Consider the following 20,559-nt stretch of genomic DNA (forward strand, 5'->3'; position numbering starts at 1 on the left):
GTTTATCCTTTTAAGTCCTGGGTTTGGAGTGGTTTGTTACATGGCAAAAGCTACCTGATACACAGGACAATGTGATAAAGAGACAATAGAAGTTCCTGCAGAAAGGTCCAGAAGGTTCATACCAATGGTGGAATGACACTATGATTCTTGCATTGCTGTTCTTAAAACATAACCAAGTGACACAGGCTAAACACTTGACCCAAGTGACAGAGCCCAGCACCGAGTCAATGTGAGTTCCTCTCCTCTTTACTGGGCTTGTTTTTTGTTTTGTTTTGTTTTTTTCCCTCTCTCTCTCTCTCTCTCTTCTTTTCAACGATTTCTAAATTAAAGTTTCTCTCTGAGACTGAAATGCTGTTGGCATCCAACAAAACCAATTAGTACTATTAATAGTGGCTGGGGTCTGTGACTCAGAAAACACAGGGAGGACTCCCCTGTCGGGGTTTATAAAAAACCCCAACCCACAGCCATTCTCCCCTGCCAAGTCCACACAGCATGCTGGCACCGCCGTTTTCTGGAATAACTTCCTCTTGTATTTTGAGATTTCTAAAATAAGCCATAAACGGCTTGATCTAAAGATGGATTCGAGCGTTGAGTGATGGCTTATCATGTCCCATAGCCTGAGCTTGTCCCTGCGAGAGGCACTGCAGACCTGTGCTTTCGGCAGCCTGCATGCAGCATAAAGAGCACCTGGCAAGGAGGTCAGGGGCTGGGCAGCAGCTTTGAGGAGTTGCAACCTGTGCCCCGGATAAGGGCTCCCAGCAAAGAGAGCGTCCAAGGGGGCTAAATCCAGCCTGAGCCCCAGCTGCCAAGCCTGTGCCCTAGGAGAAGGGCACATTCTTCCCCTGGATCGCCCCAAGAGGGTGCCTTTTTGCAATTCTCACAAAGACACCAGACATGCTTGCAACAGCTCTGTGACAAAAAGCCGAGTCCAAGAGCCAGCTGCTATGTGAAACGGGGGAAGGGACTGCACCTCTCTGAGCTCCAGTCTCCACTTCTGAAACAGGCGGACTGAACTCTACGAGCTCTACATTGATTTCCCGTCTAGAAAATGTCCTGCCCTTGATTGTACAGTCCAATGATGATGACCGTCGAATTTCCTGGGCAAGCCCTCTGACTCAGAGGGGGCCGTGCTAAAAATGCTTTAGGAAAGGAGAGCAGGCATGTCCCTCCCTCCTTCTCTCCCGCCCTGCTCTCTTCCTTCCCTAACTTAGTCATTCATGCGTTAAGTATTTACTGAGAATTTACTCTATGCCAGACGTGTGCTAAACACTTTAGGGTACAGAAGTCAGTAAGAGCATCTTCTAGGAACTCAGCCTGCTCCCCAATATTTGCTGTACCTCTCCTATATGCAAGCATCTGGGGAAATGCCCTTGAAAGCCACGTGAGCAACTTGGCACTGAGCCTGGGGACACTGTGGAGCCACTCCAGGTGTTCATGCTAACTGCTTCTTTAAATCCCACATCTACGGCTGGAGCAAGAATGCACTGGCGGGGTAAGACTGGGGGCAGAGACCAGGGATGAGGCCGAGCAGGAATCTGGACAAGACACCGAAGGCCCCACATCAGGGAAGGGACTTGGGTGGAGACCCAGAGTCAGAGCTGAGCTACTGCAGATGCAAAGCCATGGATCCAGTGATGGGTGGGGGAGGGAGAGAGAGGGAACGGCCGGAATGCCCCTCACGGAGATGGGGACGCCGAGTGACAGACAGCAGAGGTCACAGGAAAGGGTAATGGGTTTGGGAGAACCTGGTAAGTCTGAGCCCCCTGGGGGCATCCTGGGAGCCATATCCCACATGAGTTGGGGCCGGGGTCACAGGCAGATGGATGCGGAGGACACTACGGAAGCTGAAGGGCCCCCCAGGAAGGTGAGCCTCGACTGGAGCCCCGAGGTCACCACCATTCACGGAGCACCTTGCGAAGGAGAAAGACCAGGCGGGGGGCTGGGTGGGGCTTGTAAATGATCCCACCTGTGTTTTGATGGGGCTACGGGTGCACAGAGGGGAAGGGGCTTCAGCCAAGCCTCATGACAGTGCTGGGGATAAGAAAGAATCCAGGCACTTAGGAGCCCTGGTAACAATATCCTTTATAAGCCATCCACCCAACCTCAGGCACGGGACTGGCCAACAGGGAGGAAAAGGCAAGAACAACTGTTCTGGGGGACAGGGTCCAGCCTCTACGGAGGATCCTCGAATTTCTTATCTTGTTTCCCCTCCAGACCCTTCGGTCCTAGCGACCCCTACAGCCTGTTGGCGCTAACCCTTTGGGCCCCAGAGGAGGGTGCTCTGCTGGCCCACCCATCCTAGAGCAGAGGGTTCAGGTCCTGGGGTCTCCTTCAGGGGATGTGAGATGGAGCCTGCGACCCAACCTCGGGCCTGGGGTTCACAGGAGGTTGATGTTCCTTTGGGTCTTTGCTAAAGCCCTGACACAGGGGTGCATGCAGGGCAGGCCCTGAGTCTGCGATCCCGACCCTGCTTTGCATCGGAACACCTGAGCTTTGCAAACACATCCCTCTGGGAATTGGGGTTCAGCTCCAGCAGCTTACTAAGAGCTCCTTGGCCCAGGAGGAGAACCTGCGATCTACTCCGAGTAGGTCCCAAAGAGACAACCGTGGGGGAGGCCACTGTGTGCCAGGAATAGAGGAGAAAACCCCACCTCTTCCTGAGCAGTCTGAGTCCAGAGGGCAGATGAGGGCAGGAGAGCCCCGAGCACCACAGCCCTGCTGGAGAAGCCCCCTCTGGGGCCGTGGGAGCTCCGAGGGGACACCAGCCTGGAGGGCGGAGCAAGCAGGGAAGGCTTCTAGGAGGTGTGGTTGCTTGAGCCCACCCACGAGGATGAACCTCCACCGTCGGACACTGGTTTAGGACCTCCCTGCATGTCTCAGGTGCACCAGGCTGTCAGCCCTGTGTGAATCACCCTCCGTGCACAGAGCAGCCTAGCTCAAGGTCATGCCCCATCCCAGAGGGGCCACGCCCAATGCCTGGCTGGCGGGGAGCTACGAAGTCCCCACCTCCTTGGCTTCCTCGGGATCCAAAGGCAGGGTGTCCAGGTCTCAGAGCTCCCTGCAGCCAATCTTGTTCCCTGGGCTTTGCTCACAGGGGTTGATACTGTGATCACGCTGTGGGAGGGCAAAATAACGACCCCCCCCAAAGATATCCTCACCCTAATTCTCAGAACCTATGAATACGTTCCCCCCCCCACAACAAAGGGAATCTGCAGATAGGATAAAATTAAGGAGCCTGATGGGGCGCCTGGGTGGCTCAGTCGGTTAAGCGTCTGCCTTCAGCTCGGTTCATGATCCCAATTTCCTGGGATCAAGCCCGGCATCGGGCTCCCCGCTCGGCAGGAAGCCTGCTTCTCCCTCTCCCACTCCCCCTGCTTGTGTTCCCTCTCTCGCTGTCTCTCTCTCTCTCTCTCTCTGTCAAATAAATAAATAAAATCTTTAAAAAATAATAAAATAAAATAAAATAAATTAAGGGGCCTGAGATAAAAGATTATCCTGTATTACCGGAGAGGGCCTAGTGTGATCACCAGTGTCCTTTTTAAGGAAAGAAGCAGGGGAGAAGTCAGAGTCAATGTGGGGGGCGGCGGTGGCCACAGGCCAAGGCACACGGGCAGACTGTTGGGGCCGGAAAAGGCAAGGAAGGGCTCTCCCCGGGGCCCCCAACACCTTGACCTCAGCCCCAAGGCCCACTTCAGACTTCCCATCTCCAGAACCGCCACTGGGATCGTTTTAAACCACAAGTTGGGCGGGCTTGTTATAGGAGCAATAGCAAACTAATCCACACTCATTTCCTGCACACCGGTCTCTACCTCAGAGTTTGCTCCCTGCGAGCCCTGACAACATAATTTTTAAAAATTTTCCAACAGGGGGGCGCCCGGGTGGCTCAGTCGTTAAGCGTCTGCCCTCGGCTCAGGTCATGATCCCAGGGTCCTGGGATCGAGCCCCACATCGGGCTCTCCCCTCGGCAGGAAGCCTGCTTCTCCCTCTCCCACTCCCCCTGCTTGTGTTCCCTCTCTCGCCATGTCTCTCTGTCAAATAAATGAATAAAATCTTAAAAAAAAAAAAAATTTTCCAACAGGAAGGAGGTCAACCCAGTACCTCCATAAAACTGAACACTCTGGAGGTCTTATGAGAAATGACAGAATGAGGATAAGAGTAATAACTAAAAATACAGAATCCTTACCAGGGGCCAGTGGTGTTCTAAGTACTTTATATATACCTTCTCATTTGATCTTCAAAACAACCTTTTTGTGACCTCTATTTTCCAGATGGGGAAACTGAGGCATAGAGAGGTTGATGGATTGGCGCAGGGTCACACAGTTGGTAAGTGGAGGGGCCTGATGGTCCATGACATTTTACTGAGTGAAAAAAAGCATGGTGCAAGATGATGCACATTACAGTTCTGCTCATTTAAGAATTATGTGTGTGGGAGTGTGAACACACACAGATAGGAAAGACGTCTGGAAAGACAAACACCCAATTATCACTTTTTACTTCTGACACTTCCGTATTGTTTCTCAATAAACACGCACTAATTCTGAAACTTAAATCAATAAAAAACCTTATATAATACTAGTCAGACGCTTAAAACCATGAACACACCTAAAAACCTCCCCCAGTCATTTCCTTGCAAGTGTCTAGTCAAGGGAAGAGATTTCTCTGTCCTCTTCTAAGACAATGCAACAAATCTGACCCCACAAAGTGTCCCTCCCTGACAGAGCTGTTGCACTCCCTTGTGACGGTTTTGTGGCCCTGGTGTTCCACCTGACCCCTCTCCACATCCCCAAACACAGTCAGACTGCTAAAGCTGACATGGTGAAGCCCACGGGATAAGTGGGAAATTGCTCAGGATTTAACATTAGGTGAGAAAAGCGAGATACAAAATTGTAAATTACAGGTTATGATTGGATTGTGACTGGATTATGATTCTGTACAAAACAAGAGTGTGATTCACAGCAACTACTATGGAGGGGCAGTGCCTTCTTGATATGGAGAACTCAGGCGTACAAACTCATGAGTGGGCAAAGAATATCACTGGACATTCACATAAAGGTAAGCAAAATGTTTACCACAATTAAAGACAAAAGAACTGCAGTGGATAGTGGTAGACTGAATTTGACTCATCAGATTTGCAAGGATTTTGCAGACGAAATACCACCCAATGGCGCAAGCATGCAAGGGGCCAGAGACATGGGGATCGTGGGCATGAAGGATGTGCATCTTTCAGGAAAGCAATTTGGCTGTAAGTGTCATGAGCTTGAAAAATGTTAAAACCTTGACCTTGTAATTCCATCTCTGGAAATCTAAGGGGACAATTAGAAATGCAAACAAATGTTTATATATGAAGATGTTCACCGTAACACACTACTTACAGTAGAGCAAACAGAAAACCTAAGTGCCCAATGAAAAGAAAATAACTAAGCAAGTTAACCATTACATTGTACATTACAAGCCATGAAAACGTTATTAATGAAAAGTAATGATTCCTCACAAAATCTTAAGTGAAAATAGAAGAATTCCAAATAACTGCTATCGTATAACTATATAAGGAGAAAATCATCTAAACTGACAGAGAATGGAAAGCAATAATCCTTAACATTGATGGAAGTGGTGATTGGGGGTCTGCATTTGCTGTGAGCCCAGCTATGAGCTACACACTGCCGCATAAACAATGGAAAAACGAGATCCTCTTTGAGGAGTCTGTCTTCTTCTCCTTCAAGCCCTTTTTCCTTCTCTTGATTTTCTGACTTTTTTGTAATGTGGCGAGTATACTTTTATAATGAGAAAACACAGCGTACATATCTTAAAAATTGAAAACACCCTCGAGCTTTCTTCGAAGCATTTCCTTCATTGGAGGCTGCCTCTTCCGAGAGCACCCAGCACTGCCCCTCTCCAGACTGACCACTCCCGCCCTGGTTCATTCTGTTCTCTCGTTCTTTGCTTCGTGTATCTTCAGTTCAACTCCAACACAATGCACACTGTAGTGTCTCCACTGTGCAGGGACACCTGATGTGAGTCCAAACAGAAGGGAGCCGGGATGGGATACGGAGATGGAATCTCCCTCCCGCACCATAGGGCTCAGGGTTTAACACAAGAGCCAGACAGAGAACCAGTGTCCCATAATCCAAGAGGAATGGAGAAGGCGCCCCCAGAGTAACCTGATATGGATATTCAAGGAACGAGCAGTTCTGATTGGGGAAACTGGAGGAAGTGCGAGTTGAGCTTGGGTAGCCGAGTAGAAGGAAGGGCATTCCTAGCAGGGGGTAGAGCCCGCGCACAGGCCCAGCGGTGAAGCAGGTTTCAGGGGATGGCATCCAAGATAACAAGAACCCCAGATGTGTTCAGGCAGAGAAAGAGAAAATGAGCCCAGACCAGCGAGGGCCTTGCATGCCAGGCTAAGGAAATCAGGCTTTCTTCTGTGAACAGGGGGTACCTCCAAAGGGCTTGAAGGAGAAGAAGACAGACTCCTCAAAGAGGATCTCGTTTTTCCATTGTTTAGGCGGCGGTGTGTAGCTCATAGCTGGGTTCACAGCAAATGCAGATAAAGGGATTTTTAACTCCACATACTGAGGCCCACCAAAGAACTAGGGATTCCAGAACTACACCCCCATTCTGAGGCTTTAACTGACCTTTGTCCTGCACCAGCACCTCCAACTCCTCCCGAACACCATCGTACCAGCTTGTGATGTCCACATGGAGGGAATAGTCGCAGCAGGATTTGGTGTCAGCTGCTTCATGCCATTTCTCGAAGGATGTCAGCAGGCTAGACCCAGGTTCAGGGACGACATGGTCAACTGTGAAAGAAAAATATGCATCACATTCTAAGATGCATAGGACCCCAGCTATTCCAATGGTAGCCTCCAATAGCCTCTTCACCCCATCATCGTCACCATCACACCATCTTCACTATCATCACCATCGCCATCATCACCACCTTAATCACCACTCTATCACCCCAACATCAACACCATCACCATCAACAGCATCCCCGGGCGCCTGGGTGGCTCAGTTGGTTAAGCGACTGCCTTCGGCTCAGGCCATGATCCTGGAGTCCCGGGATCGAGTCCCACATCGGGCTCCCTGCTCGGCAGGGAGTCTGCCTCTCCCTCTGACCCTCTTCCCTCTCGTGCTCTCTATCGCTCTCATTCTCTCTCTCTCAAATAAATAAATAAATCTTTAAAAAAAAAAAAAAACAGCATCCCCAACATCATCATCACCATCATCATCATCATCACCACCTTCATTACCGCTATCACTATCACCCATCATCAACACCATCACCAGCACCTCCGCCACCATCATCATCACCATCACTATTATCACCATCACCATCATCATTACTACCATTATCATCATAATCATCACCATCATCATCACCATCACACCACCAACACTATCATCACCATTGCCATCATCATCATCACAACCTTAATCACCACTATCACTATCACCCCATCATCAACACCATCATCACCACCACCATCACCATCATCATCATCACCACCATCACCACCACTACCATCACCATCATCATCGTCACCATCACTATTATCACCATTCATCATCATCACCACCACCATCACCAGCACCATCATCATCACCACCATCACCATCATCATCACCATCGCTATTATCACCATCACCATCATCACCATCATCACCATCACCACCCTCTTCATCATCACTCCCACCACCATCATTGTCAGCATTGCCATCACTGTCACCATCATTACCATAACCATCAGCAATGACATAATCACCACCATTGTCATTGACATCTTCAGCAGCAGCATCACAACTATTTACTGAATGCTTACTATGCCTCAGACACTGCCACAAGGCTTTCCATCAATTAGCTCATTAAATCCTCACAACCAACCTGTGAAGTGAATATTAATATCTCCATTGGCAGAAGAAGAAATGAGGCTCAAAAAGGGTAAGGAACTTGTCTAAAGTCACACAACTAGGTAAGTGGTAGGAAGAAGGTCCAGAGTCCCGTCAGCTGCCGTCTGAACCCTTTCCCACTACTCCTTGCTGCCAGAGCTGGAAAGGTGCACAAGACCTTATAGACTAAAAGCGTGTTAACTTCATCACCCCTTTCTAAAATAAAATCTTAAATGTAAAGCAAATGAAAGGGGAGACACCTGACTTTTAAACCTCACTTGACTTTGCATATCCCTCTAGCTACTGCCCTGTTTCCCCAACAAGCCCCCTTCGCAGCCAGACATCTATAAAGAGTAGTCCTTATTTTCCTCCAGCTCACTCCTCCACCCGTCTAAAGCATTAGCCTCTGCTAACTCAATCTCCACGTCTCTAGATTTGATGGAAACGTCCAGTCCTGACTCCACTGGACCTCCTGGGGCACACTGAATCAATCCCTCCTCTTGGCTCCCACGACGACATGGCTTTCTGGCTTTTATTCTACTTCTGTGGCCATTTTTCCTCGGTCTCCTCGTAGACTCTTCTGCCTCTACTTGGCCATTAAATGGTCAAATCCCTTATGGCTTGGCCCTGGAATATTCTTTAGTACAGCTGCTCATTAAAACGTACCACTCCCTCTTAGCTGCAGAACTCTGACTGCAGCTGTTTCCCTGACCTCTCCACCAGGAAGACTCAAAAGCTCTTCAAGACTAAAATGTCCCAAACTTCATGCAACATCATCCCCCCCCCCACCCTTTGCAAATCTGGTCCCTACCACCTCCTCAGCTGTGAGGATACCACCTTAGTTCCACAGCTAGGATCGAAGGGGTCATTCTTGACACGTGCTTTCTCGCAGATAGCCCATGGCTGACCCATCACCAAGTACTTCTATTTCCATCCTACACATCCCCAGAGCTGTCCAGCCCTGTCCACCTCCATGGTCACACTCCCCATCCCAGCTACCCTCTTCTGTAGCTGAGCAACTACAATCACTTGCTCCTGGTGCAGTGACATCTGATCTAGCCAATCTATTCTGGTCTCTTTGAAACCCAAAGCAGATCTCATCATTCCTTGCTTAAAATCCTTCAATGCTTGCTCATTGCCCATTTGAAAAAGTCCAAAAATTCTTCGCTCAGCCATCAAGGACCATCAGTACCATCCTTACCTTCCAGTCTTATCTCACACAATCCCATCCCTAAGTCTCTGCACTCATGCCTCATGGGCCTTCATCAGTCTCTTAAACGCAAGCTGTGTTCCATCACAGAAGCTTCGCACATGCTCTTCCCTCTTCCTGGAGCTCTGTTCCCCTCCACCCTCTTCACCCAGTGAATTCATACTCATCCTTCAGATCCCTGCATGAATGCTGCATCTTCAGGGAAGCATTTTGCCTGTCAGTTCAAGCTCTGTGCACACATTTCTGTGGTAGCCCTAGTCACAGAGCATAGACATGTGTGTGTAGTTGTACATGATCCATAACTCCCCACAAGACTGCCACCACTGGAGCACCAGCACCATGTCCGCTTTGGTCCCTCCGTCCCCAAACACCTAGCACAGTGCCTGGCACAGAGCAACCCTCAATTAAGTATCTGTCGGATGACAACATAGGATGGAGACTCAGAACCTCCCCGCCCCTCACGATGGTCCTCCTGGTGCTTCCACAGGTTCTTGGGGCCCCATGAAACACGCTATGAAAACCACCCTTTTCCAGATGGGGTGGATGAGGCCCCTCCCCTAAGAGTCTCAAAGATGATGATGGGGAAAGAGCAAAAGGGGACCCTGGAGACCCTGACTCCTCATCCGGGGTTCTGTCTTCTACTCCACGCAGGTCACCTGAGCCTGCAGCCTCCAGCTCCATCTCTCAGCGCTGTGCCAGCTCCTATCTCCAAGTACTTGCCACGTGCCGTGCACTACACCCAGGCACCTCATGTAGGTCTTCCAGCAGTGCTATGGTGGGGGAAGGCTCAGATTATAAAGCCCATCCTACAGATGAGGAAGCTGAGGCACAGAGAGGCTAAATACTGCCCACAAGCATACAGCTGCTGAGTGGCAGTGATCAGGATCAAACCTGGACAGCTGGGGTCCAAGTCCAAATCCATCCAGGTCCAACATCTGGGCTCCTCCCACTTTCCCAACCAGCAGATAAAAGGTCCCTTGTGGAGAAGGGACCAGGACCGTGCTTCCCTCATGAACTGGGCCATCCCCTCCTGGCTCAGGGGGATGAGGCAGCTCTGACGCATGAGCTCCACACACAGTGGCCCGCTCTACCCAGTGTACTTCCAAAGGGGTTCCTAGGAGGGAGACAGATGGGCAGCTCAGGGATGAGCTGCCTGGACGCAGAGAGCCTAACAGTTGAAAGAACACTGAAAAAGCAACCGTTGCACAATGTCCACAATAGCCAAACTATGGAAAGAGCCAAGATGTCCATCCACAGATGAATGGATAAAGAAGAGGTGGTATATATACACAATGGAATATTATGCAGCCATCAAAAGGAATGAGATCTTGCCGTTTGCAACGATGTGGATGGAACTGGAGGGTGTTATGCTGAGTGAAATAAGTCAATCAGAGAAAGACATGTATCATATGACCTCACTGATATGAGGAATTCTTAATCTCAGGAAACAAACTGAGGGTTGCTGGAGTGGTGGGGCGTGGGAGGGATGGGGTGGCTGGGTGATAGACATTGCGGAGGGTATGTGCTATGGTGAGCGCTGTGAATTGTGCAAGACTGTTGAATCACAGACCTGTACCTCTGAAACAAATAATGCAATATATGTTTAAAAAAAAAAAAAAGAAGATAATAGGAAGGGAAAAATGAAGGGGCGGAATCGGAGGGGGAGACGAACCATGAGAGACTGTGGACTCTGAGAAACAAACTAGGGGTTCTAGAGGGGAGGGGGTGGGGGGATGGGTTAGCCTGGTGATGGGTATTAAAGAGGGCACGTATTGCATGGAGCACTGGGTGTTATACGCAAGCAATGAATCATGGAACACTACATCAAAAACTAATGATGTAATGTTGGGTGATTAACAACATAATAAAATAAAATTTAAAAAAGAATTAACTGGTGCTTATTTAATTAAAATCATTTATTAAAATGGAATCCAAGAGGGGCGCCTGGGTGGCTCAGTCGGTTAAGTGTTTGACTTTAGCTCAGGTCATGATCGATCCCGGGATCAAGCCCTGTGTTGGGCTCCCTGCTCAGCGGGGAGCCCGCTTCTCCCTCTCCCTCTCCCTCTCCTTCCACCCTTCCCCCTGCTCATGCTCTCTCTGTCAAATAAATAATTAAAATCTTTAAAACAATTAAAAATAAAAATAAAATAAAATGGAATCCAAGAAAGAAAAGCTACTTCAAAAACTACAAGAGACTGCAAAATGCAGTAGAAGAAGAATCCAGCATCTCAGGAAGCCTCTGTGGTAGAGGGCACTGTTTGTGCACATTGCCTCCTCCCCTCCCCACCTTGACCATGGTTCATGGCGGGCAGAGTGCAATCCCAGGGACTTTGGGCTCGGCCATGCGACCTGCTTTGGCCAACAGAACTTCAGCGTGTAAGTGAAGACATGAGGTGGTAAGAGGGGTGGCAAGCTTCTACCAGACCCTTCTTGCACTTCTGCCATCTGCCAGGAGAAGGGCATGGTTGAGCTGGTCATTGGTTCCTGGATGGGAGCTCCACGGTGCCCAACCGAACCCAACCCACATCCTGAAGCAGACTCACTCCAACCTGCTCCTAGTCCCTCAGATCCTTGACCAAGAAAAACAAGTGATGCTTGAAGTTTGGGGACTGTTCGTTATGCAGCGTTATCCCAGCATTACGGCATCAACCCTGACTAATACAACCACCTCCCCACTGCGTCACCTTCAGCAACTTGTTTCAGCCTCTACTTCCCCATCTTTCACCATAACACCTATATCCCTGGTTCCAAAACTTTAGCCATGTGCACACCAGGTTCAGGAATTTTTTGCTTTATCTCCCTACAATCCATATTATTCTTTCCTTAATGCCTTTCTTTAAATCAGCTCACAGTTTCTAAAAATTTAAATGTTAATTTCAATCTCACCCTATGCAATAATACCCATGATGTGCTAGTTATTTATCTTTCAAATACATTAAAATAATTTAAACTTTTAAATGTCTGTATTGCCTATAAAATCCTCTGCGTACCACCACTGGCACAACATTTGTGGCAGGTTGTGGTGAGGATTACATTAACTGGTCCCCTGAGCAAAGTGCCTGGTGTAGACTGAGACCGTGGTGTTGCTGCTGCTGCTGCCAGTAAATGAACCTGCCCATGTGCCCAAGGCCGGGGTGCAACTCACTGATCATCGTGGTCCCGCCTGCCAGTGCGGCCCTGGTCCCTTGGAAGAAGTCATCGGCAGCGGTCATCCCCTGGGACGGCTTCTGCAGGTACGTGTTGACATCGATACCTCCGGGAATCACCATCCGCCCATTGGCCTCGATGGTCTTCACTCCACCAGGAACTATTAAGTTCTCTCCTATTTGTCTGGAAACAAACAGAAATGGCCTTTGGTTCTTAAAAGAAAAACAAGATGGCAGCCCACTGTGTGGCTTCAGTTCCATTAGGTAAACATTTCTGAGCCAGGTCCTGGGCAGGGCACTGGGTAGACAGAGAATGCTCAGGCAGGACTCCTGCCCTCGAAGGGCTCACAGCCTAATGAGGAGAAGAGGCATGCGGGCAGATGGGTAACAGTGCAGTACAGCAGAGGGGTGGGGAGTGTAAGGTGGGCTGCTTCACTAGCCCGGGAATCTGGGGAGGCTTCCAGGGGGAGGTGGGGGCAAAGGGGTCTCAGAATAGCCTGTCACTCCAGAGTTCTTCGCACACTTTTGTCAACCACTTTGAGGATCCAGATCGCAGGAGACAGAGCGTAAAGTCCCCTTAGCTCTGCAGACTGTGAGAGGTAGTGCTACAGGCCGAAGAGGGACCCTCTCAAAGGCTGTGTGTTGATGCTCTAACCCCCAGGACCTCGGAATGTGACTGTATTTGAGGACTGGGCCTTCACAGAGACAATTACAGTAAAGTGAGGCCGTCAGGCTGGGACCTAATCCAACAGGACTGGCGTCTTTGTAAGAAGAGATCAGGACACAGACCCGTACAGAGAGTTAACCGGGTGAGGACACGAGGAGGAGATCACCAGCCACACGCCAGGGAGAGAGGCCTCAAAGAAACCAACTCTGCCAACACCCTGGTCTCAGACCTCTAGCCTCCAGACCCAGGAGAGAATCAACGCCTGTTGTTTAAACTGCCCAGTGGGTGCGGTGCGTTGTTACGCCAGCCGTGGCAAGCTAAGACACACAGGCACCCGGGATTCTCGTTTAGCTCTCCTGAGGACTGACCTCAGGAAAGCTGCTTAACCTCCCAGTACCCACAAGAAAAAGCCACTAACATCGTAACTCCTGCCTGGAGGGAATCACACTGGGGAGAGAGACTTTTCCTGAACATGCTGACCCTCCCTTCTGTTCCCCAATGTGCTAGGCACCTGCGAACTTCCGCCAGAAGGAGGAAAAATTCCAAAGGGAGGAAGAAGGGAGAAGAGCCTAAGAAACTGGAAACCTTTGTCCCGTGTGGCGGCGGCTGTGTCTCATCTGTTGGAACCAGAGTCGGGAGACACATGGGGGACAGAGGGGAGGCTCAGCCAGAACCAGGACAGAGAGGACAGCCTCCAAGGTCAACGCCGGGCGAAGACCAGTAGACCTGAACATGAGCAATTTTTATTAAAAAAAAAAAAAATACAGTCGCTCTGAACGCTTCAGATGAGGCAACAATATTCTAAGTCACAGAAAAACAACCGTAATGAAGATACAGGCAAGTGCTGCTTTGGGGACCACCATGTCAGGCCCCAAAAAGAATCTAAACCCGAGCAGCCGAAGCCGACGCTCCTGGATCCTCCGGACCCCTGGGCAGGGCTGGTCCAGGCAAGCTTTGGGGGTGGGGGGACAGAGGGCTCCACTTGGGGCTCTCCCACAGAATCAGGGCATCGCACCCTGTCCTGAAACCGGAAGTAAGTCTAGCAAGAGCATGGCGCCAGGGACCACGGCCGAGACCACGCCCACAAGCTCAGCACCGCTTCTAACACCAATGTCCTTCCCTCTGTCATCTCCATCTTGATTTGCAGACTCCTGCCTTGCCTGACCCCCTACTAAACACATGGAGATATGTCAGGAGCTGAAGAGCAAGGGGTCCAGGAGGAGATGCCCCCAAACCTTCCAGCAGGAGCAGGTCACCCCTGAGCACTGGCTTTTCTAAGCACTTGGCAGATCATCTCATTTCATGCTTCAACTGGCTTTTCAAGAAGACGGGATAATGTTCAAGTGTTTAATGCTGGCAAAGGCTTGGGCATGACCCAGAGTGGGCATGCGCTATACACGCGGCACAGCCCCACGTGTGGGTATCTGGAGTCTGACTGGGTGTGTGCCTCAAGTCACCAGGCCAACAAGTACTGCTGTTTGGGGCCCATTTTTAAGGCATGACAAGTCACCTCTCTTTACGGGAAGTAAACACATTCTGCAAAAGAGGAAAATGGAATTCAGAGAGGTACGGTGCCTTGCTCAAGGCTGCACAGCAAGTCAGTGGTGGGTCTGGACTCAAGCCAGGTCCCCCCCAAGTCTAATATAATATCTAGGCTCTGCCCACCAGCCTTACCTGTCTTCCTGCTTCCCTTACATAGAAGGAGCAGATTCTCCCCAAACTGGGACTGACCCAGACGGAACCGCCAGTGCATTAGGAAGAAGAACCCAGATGGTTCTCAATGGCGGTGTGTGGAGAACAGGAGGCTCTGTGAGTTAGCCAGACACCTCAACCCCGCACCCCAACACCTCCCCCGCCCTACGCACAAGTGTTCAGTGGCCAGTGTCTGAGTCACCAGCACTTGCAAACTGGATGGAACCCTCAATGAATCCTAACAGATGCAGCGCAAACACAGCTGACGAGCTTTTAGGAAAACTTGGCAAATGGCCACGGAAGAGAATTCTTGGGGGTTCGATCGAAGTGAAGGAGCATAACCGGGCCTCCTGGGGTCAGTACAGGTGGCCCCTCTGGGTCTCAGCCCTCCCACACCTCCTCCCCAGCCAGCAGGGGTTCGTGCTCCAAATGACCATCTGGAGACTTGCTCTGCTGAGCAGGGTGGGGGGAGAAGCAACAGAGTCAAAAAGGGGTTTCTGACTAAGAGGAGCTGAGAAATAATGAATTTGTAGACACTGCTTATTTCCTGAACAACACGGTCCACCGAAGTCCCTAAGACTCTGGGTGTTCACTCATACAGCAAGCACTTAATAAATGCTGCCTGGCCAGTAAGCTCTTGTTTCACATATACACATCCTGGACTGCACGGCTCTTGGGGAGCCAACCTCAATCCCACATGACCGGTGGGTAGGTGGTCCCGCAAAAGCATCAGCAACCTTTACCTCCCACGTCCCAGAACCCTGACGCCCCACAAACCAGAGTTCACCCCAGCGTGGTTGTCTCCGTATCTAAGCAGGGAGTTGACTAGAAACCTCACCACCCCCACCACCTCTGCCTCTCTCCCTCTGGTTCCAAGACCAAGGTCCTGCCACCTGACAGGTCAGGACTCTTCTGCTACACTTCCTGTCCATACTCCTGGTACCTCTCATATCCAGCACTGTGCCAGGCCCTGGGTGCAGAAGCCCTAAGGCAAGGTCCCTAGTCTGGGGCAAGTGCAGCATGAGGAGTGTGGGGCCGGGCACACAGGCTGGCCAGCAGAGTCATGGGGGTCAGGGAAGGCTTCCTGGAGGAGTCACACAAGCTGGACCCACAGGACAAACAGGGGTTGGGGAGCGGGGGCAGGGGGCCAGAGAAATGAGAGTGCGGGGTGGGGCCAGGCATTCCAGAGGATTTATGGGTGCAAGGTTCCAGGTAGAGCTGCTGGGCTAGCTCTGCAGGTACCACACTTTCAGCGTGGCTGGGAAGAAGCGAGAGGAAGGAATCCACTGGAAGAACAGAAGCTTGGGCTGGACTTGAAACGGTCGGAGTCTGGGACTGGATTTGGGGTAGGCAGAGGGAGGCAGAGAAGGGCGCCACGCTCTCCTGAGCTCCTCACTGGGCACGCCGTGGGCGTGGTCTCTCAGTGCTCACAGCCATCCACAGCCCCCTCTCCTCCCCCTCCCCTCCCCTCTCTCCCTCTTCTCCCCCTCCTCCTCATCAAAGCCCACGCGGGCACCAGGCGGTCCTGTTAATAGACCCCATTCCTGCTTGACCTTCCCCTCACTCTCACTCCCCTCTGCCTTTCCTTCCTGTACCAGCAGCCCAGGCTGAGGACTGAGACAGTCTCTGGCTCCTACTCTTCCCAACTCCAGGGGAACTCGCTGAGCAGCCAGCGAATCCAGGGCACTCAGCATGTGAAAGGAAGAGAGCTGGACCTCTCCGTTACTTGCCGGTAAAATGTGGAGGCCACATCAACCCCCTGTCTGGTGTTGTGGACTGAGCTGGGATCCCCCAAACTTATATGTTGAAGCCCTGACCCCCAGCATCTCAGAATGTGACTGTATTTGGAGATGGGGCTTTTAAAGAGGTGACTAAATCAAAACGAAGCCATTAGGGTGGGGCCCTGATCCAATAGGACTGGGGTCCTGTGCACATGCGCACAGAGGGATGCCCTTGTGAGCGCAGAGCGAGAAGCTGCAGTCCACAAGCCAAGGAGAGAGAGATCGCAGAAGATCCCTGCCAGCACACTGATCCAGGACTTACAGCCTCCAGCCTGGGAGAAGTTAACTTCTATTGTTTCAGCTGTCCAGCCTGGGTTTTTTTATTACAGTGACCGAGCAGATGGAATGCACTCGGATGTCACAGCCAGAGAGGAGGCCAACAGGGAGACGGAAAGTGCAGGAACCCTCTGGCCCAATGCAGGCCACGGCCCTGTCCTAACATTCTTCCTTTCTCTCCTCGCTCCCTCCACCCAATCCAGAAACTGTGGGCAGGTAGAAGAAAGAGCCGTGAATCCAGTCCTACATACTAGGTAGGCATCTGCGCCTTGTCCCCAGCCGACAATGGGGGTCAGCTCTTGGACCTCATTGGCCGGCTGTGTACACGTCACACCTCCCTGTGCCTCTGATGGCCTGCACAAGGCTGGTGCAGCAGGAACACTCCAGAATCTCTAGTCCCCTCCCCACCTGTAGTTTGGACCTCCCCAAATCTCTGCATCCCTGATATTGACAGCACAGTCATTCTGGGACAGAACTCTAAGGGCCTGGCAGCCTAGGGAGACTGGCTTCTTCTTTTTTTTTTTTTTTTAAGATTTATTTATTTATTTGAGAGAGAGACAGAGAGAGCAAGCAGAGGGAGACGGAAACATACAGACTCCCCGCTGAGCAGGGAGCCTGATCTGGGGCTCGATCTCACGACCCTGAGATTGTGACCTGAGCCAAAATCAAGAGTTAGACGCTCAAGCGACCAAGCCATCCCGGCACCCCAAGACTGGCTTCTTAAAAGGTGTGTTTTGGGGATGCCTGGCAGGCTCAGTCAGGGGAGCATGCAACTCTTGATCTCAAGGTTTTAAGTTTGAGCCCCACACTGGGTGTAGAGATTACTTAAAAAATAAAATCTTTCAAAAAAAGGAAAAAAGTGTGTTTTGGTCAACCTACTTTATAAGTCCATCTTCCAGGTAGACGTCAGCATAGAAGGACTGGTCATCGTTGATGATCCGTCCACCTTTGATGAGGAGTCGGTCACTCTGAAAAGCCAAGCAAAGTATTAAGTGTCACTGGGGAAAAGCTGAGAATTTTTTTTAACTTTTAATATAAAATTATCCAAATATTTTCAAAAGTAAAGAAATGGCATAAAAAAGCCCCCTCACATCCATCACCCAGACTCAAAACTTCAATACTTGGCCATTCACACTCCACCTATTCCAACCCCTCCCCCAACGCTTCTGTTTTGTTTTTGCTGAGATATTGTAAAATAAATCGGAAATATCGTACCCCGCCACCCGGCAATACTTCAGGATATATCTCCAAACATTAAGGAGTTTTTAAATAAACAGAACCATAACCCACCTTCTCAGCGGACCCAATTAACAGTAATTCCTTCCTAGGAGTTAATAGCCCATGCTCAATTTTACTTGGTTTTACAGTGGGAGGGTCGAGTGGGGCTCCGTCCTCAGTCCCCACTCTGTGCCTGGCTCTCTGCAGTCTGCCGAGATCTATACCAGCCCTCCCGCCCCTCTGATGCCCTTCATTTGTTGAAGAAACTAAGTCATTCATAGAACAGGAGTTTATTAGGGCATTATTACTGAATACAGTAAAACCCAATTTAGAGACCTTTTAAAAGCTACTAGAGAGACTATAAAACAAACACAACTCCCCCAGAACCACCTCCAGTCAAACGTCTGAGGTTTCTCTCCACCGTTTTCCTTGATTCCCCGTGGTTGTGGTCATAGTGCGCGCATCCATCCACTCATCCGTGCCCCCGTTACGTGCTGACTCACCACCTCAGCTCCCAGCGCAGGGCCACGCCCTGAGGAGCCAGGAGGAAGCCTCTGCCTCTCCTGGAGCAGATGGAAGGAGAGGCAGAGGCTTAAAAAGCCATGGGTTTACAGGGTTACAAGAGAAGGGGAGGGTGCCCGCCTTGGGAGCAAAGTGAAGGAGCTGCTACACTTACCAGGGGCCAGGCAAGGCCAGCTCACACCTAAAAAAGTAAGTCGAGATGAGTTGTTCCAAACAAGCAGCGGGGACGAAGTCCAAGGAGGGCGAACCTTCAGTGTCTGAACAGAGAGAACTGGTAGCCAAGGCCCAGAGGCCACAAAAAACACAGCAAATTCTAGGACCCAAAAAGAACACAACTGTGTCCTTTGTGCATTGTATCATAAAAGTGTTCCCAAGTTACTACATGTTCTTCATAACCACAAATGACTACAAAATATTCTATCTTACGGATACACAATAAATTGTTTAATGATCCCCCTATCGCTGGACACTTATTTTCGATTTTTCACAACGGTACGTATTGCTGCAATGACCATTTCTGCACACAAAGCTTTTCGCTCAGCTTGAATTCTTAGGATCAATTCTCAGAAGCGTAACAACTCAGTCAAACAGTATATACCTTGTTTATGGCCCTTGATAAATATGACCAGATAGTTTCCCAAAAGGACTGCACCAATTTGCCATGTATAAAATCAGCAAGCACCCTTGGTTGTCATTAATATTTGTTAATTTGCATTTCTTGGCGGCTGAGAATTGTTTTGCCCTGTGATTATTTACACTTGTACTATCTCCTAGCGGGAGATGTAGTGATGAATAAAAAACACAGCCTCAGTCCTTAAGCTCCAGCCACTGGGTAGGGAGAGAGCCAGTAAACAGACAATAACAATTCAGGGTAGACACTTCCAAGGGAGTGTCTTCCATGGGTTTCCCTGAAAGCAGAGCCTGAGACAAGGATGAGAGGCAGATAGTGTCTTTGGGAGGTGACTGCACAAACTGGAGTGAGGAAGTAGGGAGACGCAGACAGGCACGCAAATCGCACAGAGAGTGCCCACCGATCTGGCGAACATGGGTTAACTGGGGCTTGATCCCAGGAGGACCCTCTGAGGAACTGTACAGAATGCACCTCAGAGCGGTCCCAATGGTCCCATGGCATCAGTCATGAGAGGAAGACAGAGAATACTGTACAAGCCCAGAGAAGAAGGGTTTACCCAAACTAAAGAATCAGGGAAGGTTCACTGAGCAGAAACAGGGCATGCAGCCTGCCACTCAGGACCCTCTAGTGGTGTCATGCATCAGCTCTGTATTTCCTTCAAGAGAGAAAGCCAAGGTCAGTGAGACCCGATGTAATCTGGAATCCCACTACCCAGGCAACATTCACATTCTCACTTGCTTCAGGTGTCTGTTCAATTTCACTTACCTGAGAGCACCCCCTCCCCAATGGCTGCCCTGTCTGGAACACTGGACACCTCTGCCCTACCAGCAAACCCCATACCTCTGCCCACTCTGTTTCATAGTACCAACTACAATACATCCCACACACTATATATTTACATTGTTTGTCTAAAATGTGACTTGCTCACGGACATCAGAGCTGTGGTGCTTCCCCACTGACAGTGTCAGACACACTCATGGGGGACTCCTGCATACACGCTGATGTGGATGATGGTGCCAACTGCAATGGTGCCCTGCAGCTGTCCTTACAAGACCATTAGCTTCATGGGGGTAAAGACTTCATCTGTTTTCACTCTGCATCTCTGATACTCGGACACAGCCTGGCTGGTTGGCTGGCTGACTGGCTGGATGGATGGACAGATGGACAGATGGGCGGCTGGACGGCTGGACAGATGGATGGATGGACAGATGGACAGATGGATGCATGGATGGATGGATGGATGCATGGATAGATGGACAGATGGTTGATGGATGGATAGATGGATGCATGGATGGATGGACGGATGGATGGATGGACAGATGGATGGAGGGATAGACAGATGGATGGGTCCCTGAAGTGATTCTTGAAGGCTGAATAGTTTAAGATGGAGAGCAAAGGTATCACAGCCATGAGACAAGAAACTATGAGCCATAAGACAAGGAAGACAAGTATGAACCAGCATATCCTGCTCCCCAGCAGGAGGGTCTCTGGCTTCAAGCTCACCAGTCCCTACACCCTGTCTCTCAGTCCTA

At 50.2% G+C, this 20,559-nt stretch overlaps 1 protein-coding gene across 1 annotated transcript in view; it reads right to left on the reverse strand.

Annotated features, from left to right (window-relative positions):
* Positions 1-20,559, reverse strand: part of CRMP1 (collapsin response mediator protein 1) — a 71,115-nt gene that overhangs the window by 29,424 nt on the left and 21,132 nt on the right. The window contains exons 2-4 of the mRNA XM_028088630.1: positions 17,536-17,624; positions 12,240-12,424; positions 6,630-6,794 (exon numbers count right to left, since the gene is read on the reverse strand). Coding sequence (XP_027944431.1) covers positions 6,630-6,794; positions 12,240-12,424; positions 17,536-17,624 — 439 coding nt within the window. The remainder of the gene's footprint in view (positions 1-6,629; positions 6,795-12,239; positions 12,425-17,535; positions 17,625-20,559) is intronic.

Source organism: Eumetopias jubatus, unplaced genomic scaffold, assembly GCF_037043125.1.
Source record: "Eumetopias jubatus isolate StellerSeaLion01/CBP00866 unplaced genomic scaffold, mEumJub1_p1.0 scaffold_2, whole genome shotgun sequence".
NCBI lineage: Eukaryota > Metazoa > Chordata > Mammalia > Carnivora > Otariidae > Eumetopias > Eumetopias jubatus.